This window comes from Sminthopsis crassicaudata, chromosome 2 (genome assembly GCF_048593235.1).
Source record: "Sminthopsis crassicaudata isolate SCR6 chromosome 2, ASM4859323v1, whole genome shotgun sequence".
Taxonomy (NCBI): Eukaryota; Metazoa; Chordata; class Mammalia; order Dasyuromorphia; family Dasyuridae; genus Sminthopsis; species Sminthopsis crassicaudata.
Genome location: NC_133618.1, coordinates 231,407,594 through 231,432,171, shown reverse-complemented (window position 1 = coordinate 231,432,171; position 24,578 = coordinate 231,407,594). Strand labels below are relative to the sequence as shown.

General features: G+C 38.5%; 1 protein-coding gene across 2 annotated transcripts in view; it reads left to right on the top strand.

The window, feature by feature from the left end:
• SLC13A3 (solute carrier family 13 member 3) overlaps positions 1-24,578 on the top strand; it is a 76,323-nt gene that overhangs the window by 30,664 nt on the left and 21,081 nt on the right. The window contains exons 2-8 of one of the 2 annotated variants that reach the window (XM_074288537.1): positions 2,290-2,555; positions 5,262-5,425; positions 16,133-16,199; positions 17,881-18,066; positions 19,975-20,100; positions 22,250-22,345; positions 23,555-23,659. In XM_074288537.1, coding sequence (XP_074144638.1) covers positions 2,290-2,555; positions 5,262-5,425; positions 16,133-16,199; positions 17,881-18,066; positions 19,975-20,100; positions 22,250-22,345; positions 23,555-23,659 — 1,010 coding nt within the window. The remainder of the gene's footprint in view (positions 1-2,289; positions 2,556-5,261; positions 5,426-16,132; positions 16,200-17,880; positions 18,067-19,974; positions 20,101-22,249; positions 22,346-23,554; positions 23,660-24,578) is intronic. The other variant, XM_074288538.1, reaches the window with a different exon arrangement.

The window sequence follows — 24,578 nt, the reverse complement described above, 5'->3', positions numbered from 1 at the left end:
TCTAGCTCTGATATTTTTTCTTCTGTGGTCTAAAACATCCTCTACATCTTATTTTCCATGATTCTCAGTGATCACACCTTTTTTTAAAATTATCCTTTTTTATTATGAACTTAGTAATCATCAACAAGAACAAACATTTCAATATGACAAAGAAGAAATAATATATGCAATTATGAACTTGTTACATAATTTGTTTTTAAGTGTATATTAATCCCTCCCCCCCCTCCCGCTGGGGTTAAGTGACTTGCCCAGGGTCACACAGCTAGGAAGTGTTAAGTGTCAGAGACCGAATTTGAACTTGGGTCCTCTTGAATTCAAGGCTGGTGCTCTATCCACTGCGCCACCTAGCTGCCCCCAGTATATATTAAATTTAAGGGAATAACAAAATTACCTTTTGTGTCCTCTTTTGGAATTATTTTTGTTTTTGTTTTGTTTTCCCTCCCTCCCTCCTTCCCTTCCTTCCTTCCCTTCTCCTCTATCTCCCTCCCTTTTCTTCTTTCCCTCCCTCCCTTCATTCCTTTGTTCCTTCGTTCCTTCCTTTCTTTCTATCTTCCCCCTTCTTTCCTCTTCCTCCCTTTGCTCCTCCTCTTCCTTCCCTCCCTCCTTTCCTTCTCTCTCTTCATATTTCTAGCATTACTCACTAATTCATTCTTCACCAATAGAAACCCCTCTCTTATAACATATAAATATAGCTATGCAAAACCATATGAGTGATGTCTATAAACATAGATTTCATTTGACATTGTTAGTCCCATCTCTTTGCTAAGTGGGCAGTCAGAATAGATAGAAAAAAGAGTCAATTCTCTTGGCCACATCAAGCTTTTCTTTCCTGAAAGCTTATCTCTGGAAGGAACATGGCTAAAGAAATACCCCAAACCCTCCTGATTTCAAGATCATTTGGAAAGTGACTAGGTGACCAGTAGAATTAAAATTAAAAGTGGAAACCTTCATTCTCATTAGGATCTAGACTGTTACATGGATTGCTACCTGGGCTTCTCAGCACTTAGAAGTCCACCCTTGTGTTTCCTTTTAGAATACATGACCTGGGAAGGAGGCAAGGATTCCTAACCCCAGTGATGAGCACTTTGAGCTTTGGGTAGGTAATGGAGCTGCTCTAAGATCATTCAGTGAGTCAGCACAGAGCAAAGAATGAATAAAATTTAATTCCAGGATGCTTAGCTGTGACTTTCACTTGTTCAGGAGATTTCTTCCCAGTGAAGAGGCTAGATGATGTTGTCACTGAAAGCAGTGCCAGCCTTTGCTGTGGAGGGGTCTGGGAAAAGCTGAGGGACAGAAGGAGCTGACCAGAGGAGGAAGGGTACAGCTTGTTAATTCCAGATTAGTTGCCTTGGACAGCTTTCCGGCTTAAACTCTAAAATCCTTCATGAGTCTGGATTCCCTTCTCCATGGGAAGCCCTAAGAGGACTGAGAAGCTATATGGGGGTCACCATGGCTGTACTCCAATTCCTAGCCTGCTCATGTAGAAGAATTCTCCAGATTCACAACAGTAGCAGCAGCAACAGCCATAGGAGATATGTATATTGGGGTTATGGAAAGACCCCCCAGACACAAGGTTGCATCAAGGAACCTTGGCTCAAGTCCTGATAGCAACTAACTAGTGGCATGTCCTTGGGCATGTCACTTCCATATGTGGGACTCAGTTTCCTCCTCAATAAAATTGAGGGTCAAACTGGATGATTTCTAAAGTTCTTTCCAACGTTTTATGTTCTAAAGTCTCTTCCAGATCCAACATTCTGTATTCTAAAGTCCCTTTCAGTTTCAACATTTTGTGTTCTAAGGTCCCTTCCAGCTCCAATACTCTATCTTCTAAAGTTCCTTCAACTTCTAACCTATGTTCTAAGATCCTTCATGTTCTAAGGTCCCTTATAACTCCAACATTCTATGTTGGATGGTCCCTTATAGGTCCAACATTCAGTGTTCTGTGGTTCCTCAAGTTCCAGCCTATGTTCTAAGATCCTGTATGTTCTAACGTTCCTTATAATTCCAATTTTCCATGCTCTAAGATCCCTTCCAACTCTATCTATGTTCCAAGGTCTCTTCCAGCTTCAATATTCTGGGTTCTATAGTCCCTTCAAATTCTAATCTTCTATATTCTAATATCTCTCCCTACTCCAAGGGTCTATGTTTTAAGGTTCCTTCTAGCTCCAACATTCTGCGTTCTAAGGTTCATTCCAAATCTGACAATATTTCTGTATTTAAAGGGAGTCTCTAGTTTTAAATATTCAATGTTCTCTGACCCATAAACTCTTCATATGTTCTCTTCCCCAGGAAGGAAAATGCCTTTTTGTCATTCTGCTGATGGCGCTCTACTGGTGTACAGAGGCACTGCCCTTGTCGGTGACTGCTCTGCTCCCCATCATTCTCTTCCCTTTCATGGGCATCTTGCCTTCCAGCAAAGTCTGTCCCCAGTATTTCCTGGATACCAACTTTCTCTTCCTCAGTGGGCTAATCATGGCTTCTGCCATTGAGGAGTGGAACCTGCACAGGAGAATTGCCCTAAAAGTGCTGATGTTTGTTGGAGTCCAGCCAGCCAGGTAATAGGTTATTTCTAGTTCATGGTCCTTCTGGGCAACCCAGCCTGATGGAAAGAGCTCTAGCCTGGGAGTCTGCTGGACTCCCATTCATGTTCTAGTACTGTATAACTAGGTGCTCTTGGGCAAGCCCCTTAAGCTCTGTGGGCCTTTGTTATCACATCTGTAAAATGGGTATCATCAGCCCTGAGTAAGTCTATCTATGGCATAGGCTTGTTGTGAGCATCTAATACTCCAATGCCCTATGAAAGTTATTTTTAAAATAAAATCACATGAAGTAACATAAACTTAATGTCAGAGCAACAGTTCTCTAAGTGTGATCTGGTGACCTTTGGAAGTCCCTGAGACACTTTCAGGGGGTCAACAAGATCAGACTATTTTAATAATAATAATATGTTTAAATTGAAAATATAGTAACCATTGATATATAGATATAACCCACATATACAAAACCTCTTTGTGAGGTTTTCAATAATTTTTAAGAGTATAAATTTTCCTGAGACCAAAAAGTCTGAGAACTGCTTCTGTAGAAAATATAATAATAACATTCACATAGCACTTTTCAAGGTTTTCAAAGCATTTTACACATATAATCTCATTTGATTTTTATATGAAAGCTATGAATTAGGTGCCATCATTATTCTTATTTTAAAGATAAGGAAACTGAAGCTAAGGCAAGTGACTTGTCATAAATCTAGTACAGTTGGGTCCCAATTAGTGTGTATGTTGTGATAAAGTCACTATTTGAAATTATGCAAAATATGGCCATTGGTTCCAACTCAAAATGGTATATGCAGTGCAAATTTGATTATAGTGATTACTTCAGGGTCTTGGTTTTTTATACTTTTTGGGGACCCCACTGTTTCTGAGGCAGCATTTAAGCCCAGGCCTTTCTAAATCTAAGTTCTATGTTCTAGACATACTATATGCTATAGTTGCTATCAGAACTGTACTTAATTATCCAATCAATCAACAAGTATTTAAGTGCCTACTATCTTCCAGGTACTATGCTAGGCACAAAAGATACAGAGAAATAATCCTTTTTCTCAAGGAACTTACGTTAAAATGGGAGAGACAATAAGTACATGTAAACGTTTATAGCACAGATAAGATATATATATAGCATATAATATTATATCCAATATTATAATATACAAATTATAATCTCTAATAAAATTATATAATCATGATGATATAATATGTAGTATATCTCTTTAGCATAAATAGTATATAAATAGTAATAATATATGTGGTATTTTTATTTATAGCATAAAATCAATAAATACAAATATATACAAGGTAGTTTAGGAAAGAGACCACCAGCAGTTGAGGGATCATGATTGACTTCTTACAGTTGGGAATGCTTGAACTTCATATTAATAAGAAGAAAGAGACATGGCATGATACATGAGACATGGAGATATGGTAGAGGTAACAGGACCATAGAGACAATTCAATCCAACCCTTCCAGTTTGCATAGAAGAGTGACTTAGCCAGTTATACAACTCAGATTCTATCTCCTAAGTCATAACAACCACATGCAGAAACAACCTGAAAATATATTAGCAATAACTCACATTTATATAAAATTTTAAGATTTGCAAAGCATTTTCTAAATATCATTACATGTATATATGCATATATATATATATATACATACACATAATTTTACAATTGTAATTAACATTGGAAGATAAGTGCTATCATTATCCTCATTTTAAAGCTAGCAAAACTTAGGCAGAGCTTAAGTGATTTGTCCAGGATCATACAGGTAATGTGTAAGGCTGGATTTAAATTAAAATCTTTTTGGGTCTAGCATTCTATCCACTATACTACCTCGCTGCCTCTGATCATAATAAATACCAATAATATATTAATTCTAGAATATGAATGTTAACCCTGCTATGATATCCCCCAAACCAGAATTCTGTATTCTTATCTGAGGCAAAACTTTGAGCTAAAAAGGCTATAGCATTGACTAAAGGGACTTTCTTGGATTCTTAGAATATTAATGATATCATTAAGGTCTATATGAGTATTACCCCTTCCCCCTTCTAGGCCTTAAAATTCACCATTTTTAAAAGGAAGCAGTTGGACTGGGTAATTTCTAAGGTCTTTCCAACTCTGACATTCTTATAATTCTAGTTTCTAATTATTGTTAATTCAACAGACATTTATTAAACACCTATTATATGCAGAGTGCTATTTTGTGAAGGGGGATAAAGAGATGAATTAAATACAGTCTGGATTCTTAAGGAATTAACACTTAAGCAGAGAAAATAATAAATGCTCTAATAAATGTGATGAATGCATGAGGAGTACACATTACTCCCAAGTATCTAATCAAATCGTGAGGAGTCTTGAAGGAAATGCTAGACTGAGAAGTCTGAAAAGCTATGAATAAGAATTCTGGTATATGGAGGAAATGAAGGAGGACTCTTCAAGGAGAGATTTGTGTAGGGAGAGACCCTAATGAATCATCTTGTAATGGGGAGACAGAAATTCCCATCCCCCCCCAAGTATCTAAAGACCATTGAGATCAGATGAAAGATCATTTCTGGCTATAGGGATGAAGGAAGCCTTCTTGAAAAATACTGCCTGATGAGTTAGTAAGTAGAAATGATGAGGGAGGGGCAAATAGGAAGAAGCAATAAAGCAATAACTTTTCCTGAGCCTCCAGGGCCCATTCTCTGGTTCTCTGCCCACCAGACTCATCTTAGGAATGATGATGACCACCTCCTTCTTGTCCATGTGGCTCAGCAACACAGCCTCCACTGCCATGATGCTCCCTATCGCCAACGCCATTCTGAAGAGTCTGTTTGGGGAGAAGGAGGCTGTAAAAGAGCTTGGCTGGGAGAATGAAGAGAATATGGGTGAGATGGGCAAAAGAGGATGTGGGCTGGGCTGGACAGATTGTTGTTTATTCAGGTTGACAAATATTTATTCAATATTTACATGTGATGGTTTCTGTGATAAAGAAAGAACAGTACAGTCCCTGCCCTCAATGATCTTATATTCTGCCTAAGCTGGAGGGGATAGAGTGGTATAGGCAAGGGGCAAGAAATACAGAGAAGTATACATACAAAGTAGGGTATCATGGGGACAGAAGGAAGCTATACAAAATCCTCTGGAAAATTTGTGGAGGTTGAGAATAATTTTATCTGGAAGGGAATCAGGGAAGATTAAATATAGTGGTGTTAGCTGAGTTGAACCTAAAGAATAAAAGTACTATAATAATAAGTGCTACCTCTATTGCTGTTGGTGCTACTACTACTACCACCATCAGTACTTCTATTACTTTTACTACTATTATAACTTCTGCTAGTAATAAATTACTGTTCCTATTGCTTATACTACTACTACCACTGCTACTCAATTACTTCTCCTCCTTTCTTCTTCTTCTTCTCCTCTTTCTTCTTTCTTTTTCTTTCTTCTCCTTTCTTTTTTCTTTTTCTTGTCCTTTTTTTCTTTATTTCTTTCTTCTTCTTCGTCTTCTCCTCCTTCACCTCTCCTTCTCCTCCTCCTTCACCTCTCCTTCTCCTCCTCCTCCTCTTCTTCCTCCTCCTCCTCCTTCTTCTTCATCTACTACACTACTGCTACTTCTATTACCACTTCTACAACAACAGCAACTACTACTACTATTATTGCTGCTGCTGCTGCTAACAGTGTAGCATATTTATGCTTAATATGAGACACAGTGGGATATAATTCATGAATACGTAATTGAAAATCAATTTGCCATCTATTCCCAGTCCAATTTGGCTGGAATGGAGCATGAGTAAAGGGGATTAATGTAACAGAGACCTGGAAATGGAACCAAATTGTGAGGAGTCTTGAAGGAAATGCTAGACTGAGAAGTCTGAAAAGCTATGATGAGGAATTCTGGTAGATGGGGGAAATGAAGGAGGAATCTTCAAGGAGAGATGTGTGTAGGGAGAGACCCTAATGAATCATCCTGTAATGAGGAGACAGAGATTCTCCTCTCCCTCCCAAGTATCAAAAGACCATTGCTGGGGAGGCAGGCATGGCAGAAGGGATAGAGTGGGTTTGACCTTTCCAGGGCAGATAGAAAGTCTCTAGAATCCTGTCTTTATTGCAGAGTAGAGGCCACATTTTCCTTGCTAATGGATCCAACACAGAGAATAGTACTTTCCAATCAAGTATGGTCATGCTAGAGAGAGATGGACCATACTTCCAGACATCCCAACCACCTAGAAGTGGCAGAGGAGGTGAAGAAAAACATAGTAACGGATCATTGGTTTTAGTATTCAAGAAGCTGCCTAAGGTGCTATAGACCAGCAGCAGTGTTATCAGAGGGTGGTAGCTGAGGTTAGGTGAAGAAGTTATGTCTGTGGCATGAGACTAGCAAAGAATTACGAGGTATAAAGGATCACTGCAGAATGGAAATATGCTACCTAAGGCAAAAGTCTGCCTTAGTTATGGATATTAGGAGCATAAAGAGAGAGCTGGGACTTCAGAAGCCATATTCTAGGTCCATCATTTTATAGATGAAGAGAACTGAGGTCCAGGAAGGTTGGAATTCATATTTTGTCTTACATGTAGTAGGAGCAGTAGTAGTGTATATAATATATATAGTAGGAAGCCATAAGAATGTGCCATAGTCAGACCTGTGCCTTATTAAAATTATTGGGAGTGACAATGAGAGGGAGAAATAGTAATAATAATGCCTTCTCCCACTAAAAAAAAGAAGGAAAAGAAAGTTAATGAAATATTTATAATTCACAGAAGAAAGCAGATGGAAGTTCAAAAGGAGACTCATATAATCAGGACAATATTGAAATTACTGTTGTATTTATTAAATTATATAAATGTTATATTATGTATAATATATTATTACATTAAATAATCTGCACAAAATTTAGTTTCATGATTTCATAATGCAATTCTTTTTCTTTTTTTTTTTTTGTATTTTTTGTTTCTTGTTGATGTCCGTCAAATTCATAATAAAAAAAGAAAATTGAGGCCTTTTAAAAAAAGAACTATTTTAGTAACTGGGTAGAATACAGTTTGGAGAGAGGAACCCTAGATAAAACTTTTTTTAAAAAATAAATTTTTATTGATGTCTTTTTTGTATCACCATAGTTTACCCCAGAATCTTTCTTTCTTCATATTAGAGAACCATTTCACATAACAAAGAGTAGTTTTTAAGACAAAAAAAAAGCCAAAACAAAGGAGCAAGAAATAACCAGCATAATTGATTAATTCATTGAAAAAAAATCTAAAAATATGTGTAATGGGCAACTCTTGTGGATCTCCTATCTCTTCTAAATATTGGAGTGCAAACAACTCCTTTCTTTTTCTTTTTGAGCATTCTTGTTCTTTATAATTTTGTGTTATTTGCTTTTGATTTTTGTGGGGAGGAATGTATATAGTTCTTTCCATTTACCTTGTTGTCATCATTGTGTATGTTGTTTTCTTGCTTATTTTGCTTCAGTTCATATAGTTCTTCCCATACTTCTCTAGATTAATGACTTTCATCATTTCTTACAGGCTGGTAATAATTCATCCCATTCAGGTACCATAATGTATTTAACCATTCCTCTATTGATAGTCTTCAACATTGTTTCCAATTCTTTTGCTATTGTAAAAACTAAGGATACAAGTAAACTCTTAAAGCAGTCCAGTGAATCTGAATGGGGGTAGAGAAGTGGCAGTTTGAGTAGAAAGGGAGGGTGAATGGGAAAGATGTGAATGTATATGGATTCAATGATCATCTCTGCACAGATGACTCCCAGATCTATAGATCCAACTTTAACCTCTCCCTTAATGTCAGTCTTCCACTGTCAACTTCCAAGTGAACATCTCCATGGGGATATCCCTTCAATATCTCAAACTCAACTTATACAGAACTGAATTTGCTAGATTACTCCTCTCAATCTGTTCCCCCTTTAAACTTCTCTATGCTGCTTAATGGTCTCAGTATTCTTGAAGGCACTCAGATTTGAAACCTGGGTGTCTTGATTCTTGATTCTTGGCTTTCATTCTTAACTTTCCCCTCTCCTTCATTCCCCACTTGCTAAGTCCTGCTTATTATACATAGGTGAGAGAGTGGAAAGAGACATAAGAGGACTAAGAACAGAAGCCTCAAACATGCTTTAGGGTTTCAGGAGAGAAGAAACAATAAGAGATTTAGAATGATTAGCTAAAGAACCAGAAGAGTATGTTTGGTAAGGGGAGTATCTCCAGAAAGAAGAAATGATTGGCAGTATGAAATGTGGCAGAAAGATGGAAGGGGAATGAGGACTAAGAAAAGCTATCTGCTTTCACAATGAAGTTATCATCAACTTAGTCCTCAACAAAGCATTTATTAAATATTTACTATATGCCAGGTACCATGCTAAACCTTGGGAATACAAATACAAAGAAATCCCTGCCCTCAAAAAGCTTACATTCTAATGAGGGAAGAAAATACATCCAAAGGAGCTGAAAAGCAGTGTGTGGGGGGTCCAGGAGAGGAAGTGTCCACTTGGGAATATGGTAAAGAAAGTTCAGGTGTGTGAAGCATAGATTGGAAAAGAATGAAGATATGAATGGCCCAGACATACTCCTTAAAATGGAGATTCTGAGAGAAACCAACAACCAATCAAGGGAAGAGGCTTCAGGAATCATTGAGAGAGCAGTTTCAGTAGAATTATAAGATAGGATACTAGACTTCAAGTAGTTGAAGAGTGAATAAGTGGTAAAGAACTGGAGATGGTCAAGGATAACTATTCTTTCTGAGAGTTTGGCAGTAAAAGGGAGGCTGAAAATTTGAGGAGATAATAAGGTCAAGGAAAAAAATTTTTAAGGTGAGGGAAGCCTGGGACTGTCTGCAGATAGTGCAAAAGGAGTCACTAAATAGGGAGAGAATGAACAAGAGATGGGGAATGATTAATAGGGCAAAGAGATAGAAAGGCATGAGATTATGAGTACAAAGGAGAGATTCTAGTCTGGAAAAGAAGGGCCACTTGATCCTCTGATACTAGAGCAAAAGAGAAGAGGAGGGATGAAGACATAAAAAAAGTGTGGAGAAGTGATGAGGGAGCTCAAAATGGATGATCTAAATCATAGCAAAGTAGGATATTAGAAATGTGAAGGAGCGAGCATAGGGAGTGTGTAGAGAAGTGGGCGTTTGTGTACATTTGGATGGTTGGTAACATTCAACAGAGTACTGGAAATACTATTTCAACAAATGGTAGGATCAGAGGGCAATCTACAGATCTGGGTGTAATAGGTCAAAGATAGAGCAGGAAGAGAAGAGTCACAGTTAATCCTATGGCAAAGAGAGACTACCCTTTACCCTAATTTTTTGTAGCTCATATGAGGCAATTTAGAGTAATTTGGAATAGAATTTATTTAGGAGTCGTAAGAAACCTAACTTAAAATCCTTGTTTCAATACTTAGCTATGTCACTATTGGCAAGTCATTTAAAACTTCCTCCAGCCTCTGTTTGCTCACCTGAAAATGGAGTTAATTATATTCAAACTTCTTACTTCCAAGGTTATCATGAGGAAAACATTTTGTGATCCACAAAGTGCTTTGGAAATGGGAGCCATAGTTCTTGTTAAGGACCAAGTGGAGAATGCTGACAGTGTAGAATGAATAGACTTTATAGGGTCATAGATTTAGAACTTGGAGGAAACTTACAAGGCCATAGAATGCTGTCGTCTCATTTTGTAGATGAGAAAACTGAGGCTAGATAGAGTAAATGGTTTATCCAGTGTCTCACAACCAATAAATTTCTGATGCAAGATTTAAGCAGTGGTCTTTCTAATACCAAGTTCAATGCCCTGTTCACTAAACCATGTTGACTGTTGGTTAGCTAGATCCAGAACTATGGCAAAAGGTAAGGAATGAAACCTGTAGGCATTCTTAAACTCTTAAGTGGTTCAGTTAACTTCTCAGTGCACAGGACTAAGGAGTCAGAAACCTAAGTTCAAATCCTGTCTCAGACACTGAGTAGCCTTAGTTTTCTCATCTATCAAAAAGAAATTATAATTACATCTACTTCACAGGGTTATCGTAAGGGATCAAATAAATTAAGATAGGTAAAATGTTTTGAGAATCTTAAAGTGTTTTGTAAATTCTAACTACTATTATTCTTAAAAGTCAGTTATAGTAAAGTAACAATCTAAGAGCTTATTCAATTGCATGCATTTCCTTTGAAAAAGATATAATAGTGACGAGTGATCAAGAAACCTCAACTAAATCAACAATATGGCAATGTTTCTAGAAAAAGTTAATGTAACCATAGGCCACATGAGCTATCTGGTGTTTAGATACAGGAATGAATTTCCTCATTGGGCTCTGTACAGATGTTCCTATGTCTATGGAGCATCATGTCCAGTCTTGAGTGCCACATTCAGCCATGAATATGAGTATGTCCAGAGGAGAAAGCAGCTCACAGAATGAAGGGTCAAGAAATCATCTGTGTTACATAGGGGACACTGGAGGGTACTATGCCATCACTGAACCTAGAAAAAGAAGTCCTTAAGGAAGCCATTATCACAGTCTTTATGGAATCAGAATTTAAAGTTAGAGGGGACCTTAGATATCAGCTGATCCAAGGGTTCTTCACTTTGTTTGTGTCATGGACCCCTTTGACTGTGTGGATGGACTCCTTTTCAGAGCAAGGTATATAAAGAATGGTGGAAATAAAAACATTTCCCCCTCATCCAAGCTCAGGGACCTCCTGCTGTCTTTTTAAAGAGATCTTTCTTTGTGAATGAGATCTGTCTTCTTATAACTCTCTCTCCTTCCTAACTCTTTTCCAAATTAACAGCCACATACAAACCGCACTTTGGATGCAGGGAGAAGACAATGTTAGAAGAGACTTTGTCCACCTTGCCTTTTCCTCGTGGTCCTTCCAAGCCTGGGGGCAAAGGGGAGAAGCAGGGATGTGAGGCTGAGTAAATGGTTAAGAGAGGGCAACACCTTTGCTCTAGCTCAACTTGTTAACAGAGAAGGGTCCTTTTGCAGGATCAGGAGACTTGGGCTTTTGGCTGTCAGCAAAGCAACCCATGTGCTCCTTTGTTCAGTAGAGTGTGACAAAGATTCAGTGAGCTCCATCACCACCACTTCCACTCCCAGTGACTCGATGCTCCCCCCTCCCCTCAATGTCCATGGTTTCCACTGGCACTTTGCCATAATACCTTTTACATTGCTGGTCCCTGCTAATTGCTTGTTAGATTGAATTGAAAGCCAGTCCTCTGAGGAGGATCACAACAGCTTACATTTCTGTAGTAATCTATATCTATATCTATATCCATTATATATACATACATATGTATGAATACAATATACACACACATATCTATCTTTACAAAAAACATTTTTTTCCTCTGAGGCTGGGGTTAAGTGACTTGCCCAGGGTCACACAGCTAGGAAGTGTTAAGTGTCTGAGACCAGATATTTAAACTCGGGTCCTCCTGAATTCAAGGCTGGTGCTCTATCCACTGCACCACCTAGCTGCCCCTATCTTTACAAAATGTACAAAGTCTTTCCAAATAACAACCCCTTGCAATAAGGTAATACAAATGTTATCCCCATTTTAAAGATGGAAAATTGAGGGAAACTAAAAATCAGAGAGATGAAATACTTTATCCTAGATCATAAAACTATGAAGTGTCATATTAGGACTTGAAACCAAGTCTCCTCACTCCAAGTTCAGGAAGAAATTTTTCTACTACATCAAGTTTCTTTTCAAATAAAAGAGTTATCCCTAGTGAGTAGAGTTGTCTTCAGTTGATTGTTATCATTTAACTCTCTTTCTAAGGCTTATGGAGCTCTTACACATAAAAGGAGCATGACTCATAGAATATCTACCAATTCCTTGGCCCTCACTTCCCTCTATCAGAAATTTTTACTCTGAACACCATTTCCCCCTACAGTACATATCAGTGGTCATAAGACTTCAGAGAATGCAGTATTCCTCTTTTGGTCCAAATGTAAGCTGGCCCCTACACATGGAAGGTGCATAATAAATTATTGCATTAAATAGAAGCTGCATTCCCAAAATGAGAGATAATTCATTTGGGAAGAACTGTGAGCTCAAGTCAGAAGATCTGGGTACTAGTCTTATCATTGAAACTTCTTAGCTGTATAACTAAGGGTAGAGTTACTTCTAAACTTCTTGGAGACTCAATTTCCTCATGTATAAGTTGGGGACAATTATACTAGCACTATCTATCTCACAATGCTATTGTGTGGAAAATGCTTTGTAAACTTAAAGAGGCTAGAAAAATATAAGCTATTTTTATTATTACATATATACACATATGATATATATATTTATATAGTAAAAACACATATACATATACACACACTATGCATATGTACACCAACAACTTATTGACTTATTTCTAAAAAGTAATATTATCTATGCTTTATTGTATTTTAGTTTATTTTTCTTAAATATTCCCCAATTACATTTTAACTTGGATAATACTCAGGAGCATTGTGAGGCCATGTATTTGAAACTTCTGGTGTTATAGAGTATGAGTCTCAGAGTAGGGATGACATGGATTCAAATCCTGTCTATGACTAGCTAGTTGGTCTTATACCATTCATTTAACCTCAGAGTGCCCTGGGTAATATTCTAAGATTCTAGTTGCTAATCTGCCTCAATGAAGGGAATTTTCCTTACCAGGAGCTCCTATGCCTACAAAAACATAACACACCAGGGGGAAAAAAGGTATGATGTGTGTGTGTGTGTGTGTGTGTGTGTGTGTGTGTGTGTGTGTGTCTGTGTGTGTGTCTGTGTGTCTGTGTGCGCACGCGCATTGATTATAGGTCACTGTCAAGTTTGGAGAAAGGACAGATTTGGTTGGGGTTGAAAAGTAACACCTGTATTTTATTGTTCCTCATTGGGAAGAATGAAGATCTCTGAGTCATGGCATTGCTCTTTCTAAAAGTGACAAGTTGATAGAAACTGAATGTAAAGCAACATGTTCACTTTTTTCTCTCTTTTTCTGCTGTTATTTTTTTTCTCTACTTCAAATTTAGGGAATTGGATTAGATGATGTGTAAAGCCTTTTTTTTTTTTTACTGCAATTTTCTAATAAGATACAAGTGATTCTCTTGATTGAATGACAGCTAGCTAATCTGTAAAGTACTCTATGGAACTGGGTATTATCCTGTGCTCCTCTCCCTCAGGTAGTAAGCTTAGATTTCAACTTGTCACTTTTTTTACTTTTATTTTTTTTCCTGGTTATACATATACATTAATTTTTTAATACACATTTCTTTATGAATCATGTTGAGAGAGAAAAATCAGAACAAAAGGAGGAAAACTATGAGAACAATGCACTTGATAGAATTTCATACTAGTAAAAAAGGGATGGAGATTGATGTTAATATGATAATTAGGTGAATTGCAGTTCTGCACACATATATTGCATCTAAGATATACTATAACACATTTAGCATGTATGGGACTACCTGCCATCTAGGGGAGGGGGTGGAAAGAAGAAGGGGAAAATTCGGAACAGAAGGGAGTACAAGGCATAGTGTTGTAAAAAAAAAATTACCTATGCATATGTACTGTCAAAAAAGTTATAATTATAAAATTAATTTAAAAATAAAGTATATATGTATATATATATAAAATAATTAGGTGAATTGGAAGCTGTGTTAAATGACTGGACTCAAAACCTAGCCAATTTAAATTTGATGAAAATCTCCAGTGAAATGTCCCAGAGATCTGTCCTTAATCTTGGGCTGTTCAACATTTTTCACGACTTGTTTATCAAATCTGTAAATGAAGTAGATAATTAGCACATTAGATGACATTGGATCCAAAGGAAACTTGATTGACTAAAATGATGGTATGAATTAAATATAATGAAATTATTAACAGTTAAAGAGAAGATATAAATTTGAATTCTTAAAAACCAACTTCACAAAAAAATGCTAACTTTTTGAGTGCCTTGTCACATTACTAACTTCTACCAAACTTGTGATCAACTAAACATCCTGATCTTTCTCACATAGACAATAATAATTTCTTCAGAGACTTAGTGGATTTGGAGGTTAACATAAGTCGATACTGTGATATGGGAGATCAAAACCTAAAGCTTAGGAAAAACCCAGTGTCCAAAACAAGGGTAGTGAGCATCCTGCTGTACTCTGTACTCAAACAATATCTGTCATTCTCTGCTCAGTTCTGGGCACCCCATTTTAAATATAGTCAATCAAGAGAATGTGCTATATGAGGAGAACATTGAAGAACTGGGGATTCGTAGCCTAAAGAAGACTTAGGAGATAGGATAACCAACTTCAAGTATTTGGAGGACTATCTTGTGAGAGAGGAAATGAACCTGCCCCTGAAGAGAACAAAGAACAATGTATACAATCTAATGTGAGGCAGATTTTGAATTAATGTAAGAATGAATTTTTTAACCAGTTAAGGTGATACTAAAAATGGAATGCATTGACTAGATAAGTAATAATCTCTCCATCAGTGGAAGAATTCTAGTGGAAACTAGAAGAGCTGCTATAGTGGGAGTTCCTATCCCAGGTAAGAGATTGGGCTGTATGTCCCATGAGCTCTGAGATCCTGTAAAGGTAGAAATGTGAAGTTATCGATACATGGAGGGGACAGGAGCCTCAGCTGATCTTGCTCCACCTGCTACCAGTTTGGGATGCTTGGCTGCCCTGCCAGCCCAGAAAAGGACAGGGCAGAGTTCCTTCTGTCCTGTGGTAGAACTGAGGGGGTGACTTCAGCCACACAAGATGTGTTATTAACTCTCATTTCCTCATGTAACAGTGATCTCAGCACTGTTCTCTCTGCTTGTCACGTAAACAAATCTCTTTGGAATTTAACTAAATTCATGGTATCCTCTTTCCTTCACTTCTTTTCCCTCTTTTCTTGCTACTGACCTACTTAGCACCTCAGACCTTAGGGAATGAGGTCAAATGGTTCTAACAACAACAACATTTAAATTTTACAAAGGTGTTTTCTCACAACAATCCTGTAGGTAGGTAAATGGCCTTTTAGTTGCTTTTCAGAAAGAATAGAGCAGGAAATGAAGGGTATGATTGGCTGTTTTCCAAGAATTCATCCTATTTGACAGACTATATTTCTATCTTCATATAGAATAGATGACAGCCCAGTCATGTTCTCTCAGGCACACTAGAAGTCCCCTTCATGACTCTTGTTGATGCAAGAAATTCCTTTATGGGACATAGAGTAGACTAAAACTGAAAATCTTCCTGGGAGATGGAAGTAAAGATCGAAATTCCTCTGGACTAAAATTTGAATGACTAATGCCAGACCCTCTTTTAAGAGTGGGTTTTAGTCGTCAGGAACTGGATAGCATTCTGGGAGTCTGGCTTTGAACCAGTATTAGAGTTTCATTGTTTCTAACAGAATAAGGGGTCTGGTAATTCCTTTGTTAATCCCCTGTGAAATTATTAACAGTTAAAGAGAAAGAATAAATTTGAATTCTTAAAAATTTGCACAGGACCAGCCTTAATCCTTGGTGGGAGGACAAGCTATCCCAATTCTGATAGAACAGTTCTGTCTCTCTTGATTAAACTGCCTTCAGTGATTGAAAGATGACCTGCTCTTTATTTTCCAGCTGCTGTCCAGAGAAATGGCCTGTGTACTGTCCCCACTGAGATGCAGTTTCTGGCCAGCACAGAGGAGTGAGTCCTTGACTAAACTTGTATTAGGGTCGGGGTGGCTCTTTTTGCACAAGAAAGAGTTCTTTAATGGGATGTGATTTGATAGGTATAAAGAAGACTGTTCCCCCCCCCCAATTTTCCCCTCTTCCATCAGCCAGACATGGTATCTAAAATTCCACCATAGAATGACAGGATGTCAGAACTGGAAGGGACCTTAGAGCATGATGTTAGAACAGAACCCGATAAGGCCTTAGAAGATAGAGTATTAGAACCTGATGGGGCTTTAGGACATTGAATGTCAGAACTGGATGGGATCTTAGAGCCTTGAATATCGGAGTTGGAAGGACCTTAAAGAATATCTAGACAAATTCCTTCACTATACAGGTAGATAAATGTGATCTAGAAAGGGGAAATGATTTGTCCAAGATACGCAATGACTTCATGGCCAAGTGCTCTTAAACTTAGCACAATCTTCCCAGCACAGGCTGGATAAATTCCTAGGAGAGGGTTCAATTTAGCAAATATTTCTAGAGCTTCTGCTCTGCACAAGGTCCCATGCTAGATTTGCAGAGCTAGGAAAAAACCAGTAAGATCTCAAGTAAATCTTCAAGTTGTCCACAAGTGAAGGAAAGTGGACACTTAAGTAACTATAATTCAAGACAAAATGGTATAAGTGCTTAAGAGAGGTGTTCCCAAAGTACTGTGAGAATTCCAAAGTAGAAGAAACACTTCCAGGGTGAAGGAATCAGGGAAAACTTGAAATAGGTGACAGGGGGGATTTGAATTGGACCTTCAAGGATGTATGAGTTTTCAATAGGCAGTGTAGCCCAGTGGCAGATGGGTAAGGCAGAAAGGGATTGAAGGGAGCAATGGGCATTCCAGGTCATGGATGATAGAAAGGATAATGATTTTATAAGTTCTGACTAACTGTAGAATGAAGTTGTATAGAGAAAATCAGTAAAAGATGAGGCTATAAAAGTCTAGATTGTACAGGATCTTGAAAAGTAGAATTGAAAGTTTCAACTTAATCCATTAGAATGAAATTTTTTTGAGAGGAAAGATAATTTTGTTCCTTATATTTTTATCTTCAACACCTATAGTGCCTGGCACATAGTAAATGCTTAATAACTATTTATGGACAGTGACTTGAAAGGAAATTTGGAGTCATTGAAAGTATCTGAGCAGAGGAGTGAATGATCAGGAGTGAAGGAGGGAAGCATCAGAAATGTAGATATTAGGCCACTAGGATTTACCCAGTTTCAAAAACACTAGCTCTCTCTACTCCTCTAAAAGTGGGAAAAAAATACAGATTCTCTCTAGGTTCTGATTCCAGTGAAGCCTGAGGGAAGTACCCCTATAATGCAAAGCACCTCCAGGCTTATCTTCTCTTCCTTCCTCTCCTCCTTCCTTCTTTCCTTCCTTCCTTCTTTCTTTCCTTCCTTCTCTCCTTCTTTCCTTCCTTCCTTCCCTCCTTCCTTCTTTACTTCCTTCCTTCCCTCCTTCCTTCTTTCTTTCCTTCTTTTTTTCCTTCTTTTCTTCCTTCCTTCCTTCTTCCCTTCTCTCCCTTTCTTCTCATGGCTTGAAAAGCCTTTTTTCTTTGGGCATACAAATTCCATATAATTTTGTGCATTTCTAAAGGAGATCAGGGTTCTAAGCATCCCAACAGGGCTCTGAACAGCTTCTCCTTTGGCAATGTTTAAAGCAAAGGCCTACCAGAAGAGGTGGAGGCCCCACCGGAGATAGCAGCTGCCACAAAGGAGGAGGCGGAGTACCGAAGAAACATCTGGAAGGGCTTTCTCATCTCCATCCCATACGCAGCCAGCATTGGTGGTACAGCTACCCTCACTGGCACTGCTCCCAACCTCATCCTGCTGGGCCAGCTGAAGAGGTACAGGGTAGGGACACATGCCTAGTTCTGCAATTTCTTCTTTCTCTTCTCTCAGGCCACACTGTGAACTTTGGGGAACCTTTATAATAAGATCTGATAGTCCTCTTTGAGAACAAAGGTCAAACAAAAACAGGTCAATGCAATCAATTAGACTCGTCCAGAAATATTCTTTACCCTTTTCCTATTATTTTCCCCTGAGAACTGTAGGACTGGGGATGGAAGGAGGTGAGTGAATTCTGTTTTTAAAATTTGTCCTGCTCACTCCCAGAGAGCTGAACTGGGGGTGTGATGGGGTGGCTGGTGAGAGGAAAGGAAGAAGATACCTAGAGACTGATTTTGACTCAATAGGAAGGAGAAGTTCATAATTAGAGCTATCCCAAAGTGGAACGAGCTGCTTCAGTGGGTAGTGAGCTTCCCATCTGTAGAGTTTTTCACGCAAAGGCTGGTGATCATTTTCTGGCCATATTGTAAAGAGGATTCCTACTCAGATTCAGGTTGGATTAACTGCCTTCTGAAGTCCTTTTCAGCTTTGAGTCTCTATGATCCTATGACTTATTAGCTATTTATTAGACTAGCTGATTGTCCTTTCCCACTCTGGGCCTCAGTGTCCTTATCTGTTAAAATGGGGCTAATAATCCATGTTCTTCCTGCCTCGTGTGAAGACCAAATCTTAGGATCCTAGAATTTCAGAACTCAAAGGAACACCAAAGAACTCTGGTCCAAATTGCACCTGAGTAGGAATAATTTGTACAATGCTTCCAGCAAGTGGTCATCCCATCAAAAGAAAGTTGTTGCCTCCCAGGGCAACCAGTTCTACATAGGGGAGCTCTTGTTGCTAAGACATTTTTTCCTAATGTGGAAAAATGAGGTCTAAGATGTGGATAAATCATTTAAACTGTAGAGTGCGGTGCAAGCATTAACAGAATAATGGGATACAGAGCTGGAATAGAAGTCAGAAAGTATCTAGTTCAATCCCGCTCCCATTCTACAGATAGGGAAACTGAAACCCCTAGAAGAAAAATTACTTCCCCAAAGTCAAATAAGTACTGTTTGAACTGGGATTTGAACCATTTGAATGTCATGTTTGGGAAAGATTTTAGTAGTCATCTAGCTTCTCCTTTTGTAGATGAGGAAAATGAAGCCCAGGATGAAGAAGATAGTTAATAGATATATTTTTGTCATGTTTGTAGGCAAGAGTTTGGGGTCCCTTTCAGTTATGCAGGGATTCCCAACCTTTTTTGGGATTTTTAGTAAATCTTAGATTTTCAGTAAATCTCATAATCTTTATTAAATATGAAAGGAAACCAATTCTAGCATTTGCCATGCATGTACATGTAAAACATAAAATTAGAAATTAATTGATTTCGGTAGGAGAGTACAATTATTGATCAAATATCTCTTTTGCCCCTTGGCAAGCTTCTCATACCCCACGGGAGTCTGTGTACTCAGAATGGGGAATCCTTGCAGCACTATGGGGAATAATATAATAATCAAAATATATTAGAATATAATGATAATTTTAATAATATATAGCAATAGCTAGCATTTATATAGCATCTACTAGGATTACACAGCTAAGACGTGTCTGAGGCTATATTTGAACTCAGGTCTTCTTAACTCCAGGTCCAAGGTTTTGTTCACTTGACCACCAAAGATAGATGAAGGCTTCACCACATAAAATGGGCAATCTAGGCCTTGTGGAATAAACTTGGGAGAAGACAGAAGCCTCAGATTTCTGCCATGAAGAGATCAGGATGTTGGGGTAGGGGCAGGACATCTTTCTTCCCAGATGTCCTCAGGGGAACCTCCGACTTCCCCTCTCTGTCCTCTCTTTTGCCCTGGAGTTGATTGCCCTGATCTCACTAAGCTCTCTCCTCTCTCACTTTTCCCTCTCTCTCTCTCTTATAGTTTTTTCCCACAGTGTGATGTGGTAAATTTTGGGTCCTGGTTTGTGTTTGCCTTCCCCCTCATGCTGCTTTTCCTGCTCACTGGCTGGCTGTGGATCTCCTTCTTATATGGCGGCATCAACATAAGGTATTTATTTATTCCTGGCCAAGAGGTTTATCTTGAGTTCCAATCCCTTATGATTCTTTATTCCTGAATGAATTTGGGTAAGTCCCTTAACCTGGGGGTGGAGATGCTGGAATGGAAAAGGCAATTTCTTTTTTTAATCTTTAAAATAAGAGGGTTGGGGCAGCTAGGTGGTTCAGTAGATGGAACATCAATCAATCCTGGATTCAGGAGGACCTGAGATCAACTCTCACCTCAGACACTTAACACTTCCTAGCTGTGTGACCCTGAACAAGTCACTTAACCCCAATCACTTCAGCAAAAAACAAATAAGTAATTAAATAAACAAACAAATAAATAAATAAATAGGTTTTATTAGATGATCTTTGAACTCCTTTCTAGCTCCCAAGCCATGATCTTTTGATCCTGGGTTCAAATCCTCAGACATTTATGTACACACTTTTTTCTTTTATTTTCCTTTTTTTCCTCTTCTTTTCTTTTATTCTCTTTTCTTTGCTTTTCTTTCCTTTTCCCCTTCCCTTTCCTCTCTCTATGTAGAGTATTCTACCCTTTTCTACAGGTACTCTGCCCATTGGAATGTTCATTTTGATCCCTGAAACCTCCCAAGATATCTTGGAGTTTAAGGGCCACATTTCTGTCTTAAGGACCATGCCCTAAACCCAAGTCCCTCTGGCTGTTGATGATTGGTCATTGTTTGGGCCCTGATTGATTCAGAGTGTTAGTCGAAATTATTTCTGTTTGAATCAGAAACCCTGAGAATTTTCCCTTACCAGATTGACTTTTCTTTTCTTTTCTTTTTTTGATTAGGTAAAAGAGGCTATTCTCTGTCTCATTTTTTACCTACCATTAATCACTGGATGGCAGTTGCCTCAATCAAACTGAGACTGGATTAAAGACCTTAGTTTAAAAAGGCCAAATCTCTCATTAGCATCTAAGGTCATCTCCAATTGTCCTGATATATCTGGCCACTGGACCCAGATGGCTCTGGAGGGGAAAGTGAGGCAGGTGACTGCCCATCCCTCCCTTACATAAATCCAATTCATTTGCATGTCGCTGTATCACCTCCCGGATGTTATGGTCTTCTTTGAGAATAAAGGACAAACAACCACAAAGTACACATTTGTGTAGAAATGGCCAAGTCACATGATCCCTGTGAGCCTCAGTTTCCTCATCTGTAAAATGGGCACAATAATAGCACTGATATCTCGGTGTTGTTTTGAGAATCCAAATGAAGAAATATATAAAGTGCATTTCAAAACCTAAAGCATCATATTTATGCTATTATTCTACCATCAAACACACTCTATGATAGGTTGGGAAGCAAAAGGGAATATAGTAGAAAGAACATAAACCTGAGTATCATAAGGCCTGAGTTCAAGCCCTGGTTCTGCTATTTTCTAACTATGTATTCCTGGACAAGTCACTTCTCTCTTTAATCTCCAGGTCCTCATATATTAAATGAGGCTAAATATATCCTGCTCATTTCATTGGATTGATGAATAGAAGGAGCAGTGGAGCAGAAGTCAGGAGACCAGAATTCTCACCCCATTTCTGCCCCTAATTTGCTGTGAGTCCCTGGGCAAGTCATGTTATCCTTGATGACTATTTCCTCACCTTTAAATGAAGTTGTTGAATTTAATGATTACAAAGTCATCACCCAACTCTAATTATCTGTGTTCTAAAGTTCTATCTAGCTCTGATGTTTTGTGGATTGAAAATAATTACTAATGTTCTATTAATTTTTTTTACATTGCCATCACTTAGTTTTGACATTTTGTATTCTAAGGTTCCTTTTCTATAATACCTCATGGGCTCATTGGATACCAGATGTTCAGGCCAAGGAGATACCTTTACTTATGAGAAAGTATGAGATGCTTTCTCCATTCATGAAGGTATACGCCATGCCAAGGTCCAAAAGTGTCAATATACTTTTCTTCAACAGGATCTTTGCCTTAAATCAAACCAATACACAATAGGGGAAATTCAGATACTTTGTAGAAGGCCCGTGTGACAGAGAAATTTTGGGAGTAGAGAGAGGGAATGCTTTCTATAACCTCTTAGTTTTTGCAGTGTTCATGTAGCTTCTTGTTTTTCCTACACATATGATCAGTTTTTTCTAAGCTTTTAAATTTATCCTTTTTTATCCCAACAGGGGCTGGAAGACAAAAAAATCAGAAATCCGAGCAGATGCTGAAGCTAGAGCCCGAGCTGTGATAAGGGAAGATTACCAAAATTTGGGTCCAATCAAGTAAGGGTCAAAGTGGGGTGTGACATGGGGGAAGGAGAGAGTGACTAGAGATGAAATAAGGGATGGTATATTCTTAGGAAGAGAACTCTAGTTTGCTGTAGGCTTAGCATTGTGCCTGGTACATAGTAGACTCTTGATAAATACTTATTGATTTATTAGTGCCTTGATTGATCCTTGGATATATTTCAGGCCTGGGCTTTGCCTGTGCTAGAACATGTCACAGAAGCTTGAGGTAGATTACATTACTGAAGACTTCCTTATGTTCCTCTTATCCTTGTTTCCTATCTGAAGATACATCCCCTCTCATCCTGTAGTGTCCAAATTGGGCTAGCCTGGGCAGAATTCTACATCTTGGGCTTAAGTGAATAGGGAGAGACCCTCAGCATGCCAGGTCAGGTGACTAGAAGGTGGACATTCTAATGATTAATAAGGGCCCTGTATAATGTCATTAAGACCTCATAGCCCTTTAAATTCAGATATTCTGTGTTATATAAGGTCCTTTTTAATCTGCTCTTCAGCTGTTTTCCCTAGCCAACAAGAAAATGTCCCATTATCCTCTGGGGTTTCCTCCAGGAGACCAGCAAACGTTTGCCAGGTCCCTTATCATTTTTCTTATAACTACTCCCATTACCCTATGTGTGCACATGTGAGTGCACAAATATGTAGACACACACACACACACACACACACACACACACGCCCTCTGAAAACTAGTAAAGAAAGAATGCTAGAATAAAGTCAGACGAGTGTTCTTAGTCCTGACTTCTCCTCCACTCAATAGCTCTGTGATGATGGAGTCTGCGTCTCAGTTTTCCCATCTGTAAAGTTAGGGATAATGATATTTTCATTAACTATCTCACTGGGATGGTAAGACACAGATGACAAACCTTTGGCAATCTATAGAGAACCTTGGAAACTAAAAGCTGCTATTATAGTTAGTTAAGATTAATTCCTTCCTGGGGATGGACATTGATTGTGATTTGGGCAGAATTGGTGAATGTGGTTTAAGAAACATTGGGATGATAAGAAAAGAAACAGGTGGGATTTGATGTACTGCAATCCACAAATCATTCCTATTAGATGCTCCATAGGTCATAGGAAAAGGAAGCTTCTAACTTCCCCAATTGGGCCTGGACTGGACCTGACCTAGCTGAAGTCTTTCAGGGTAGGGATACTTTTCACCACTATATTATTTTGTGTAATTCACAGGTTTGCAGAACAGGCCGTCTTCTTCCTCTTCTGTTTGTTTGCCATTCTGCTCTTCTCCAGGGACCCAAAATTCATCCCCGGCTGGGCGAGCCTGTTTTCCCCTGGGTGAGATGACATGCAGTGTGCTTCTTGGGAGAGGGCTTGGGCTGAGGCTATGAGGGGACAGGGTTTGGGGCTTCTTGGCTGTGAAAGAGTTAGTCTGTTCAGGCTGAAGCTGTTCAAAAGGCTGTTTTCACTGTGAGGAAATCCCAGCTTCATGAAAAGAGACCCAGACTAGGAGTCAGAATGTGAAGATTCTAGTCATTAGCTTACTTGTTGGCTGGGGCAGAACACTTCTGTGTTGTCTCAGTGGTGTCAGGTGTACTAAGTGATGCTGAAATTCCCTCCCCTGGATCTGGAGTTCAAACCTCATCTTAAACACTTACTAGTTGTGTGTCACGGAGCAAAGACTTAATCTCTGCCTCAGTTTTTCTCAATTGCAAAAATAGAGATAATAATATCTCCCAGGGCCAAATGAGTTAATATTTATTAAGTGCATTACAAGCCTTAAGGCACCATATAAACATAAGTTGTCATTATTCAAGGGACTAGGCAGTGCAGTGAATAGAGTTCAGGGCAGAATGGGGGAAACTCATTATCCTAAATGCAAATCCAGCCTCAGACACTTATTAGCTACGTGACCTTGGGCAAGTCACTTAACCCTGTTTACCTCAATTTCTTCATCTGTAAAATGAGCTGGAGAAGGAAATGTCAAACCACTCTAATATCTTTGCCAAGAAAACAACAAATGGTGTTAGTCAGAAATGACTCAAAACTATTTAACAACATCATCTTTATTATCGTTTCCCTACTTAGAATGTATGCTGTATATGCTAAGACTTTTTCTAGCTCTAACCTTCTATTCTCTGTGTTCAGCCATTACTCTTATATGCTAAAACCCACCCAAAACACTGATTCTGTAGTAGTTGCTATAGAATTTTAGAAACTTAAAAAAAAGAAAGAACCTAATTCTAAGAAGTCTAAA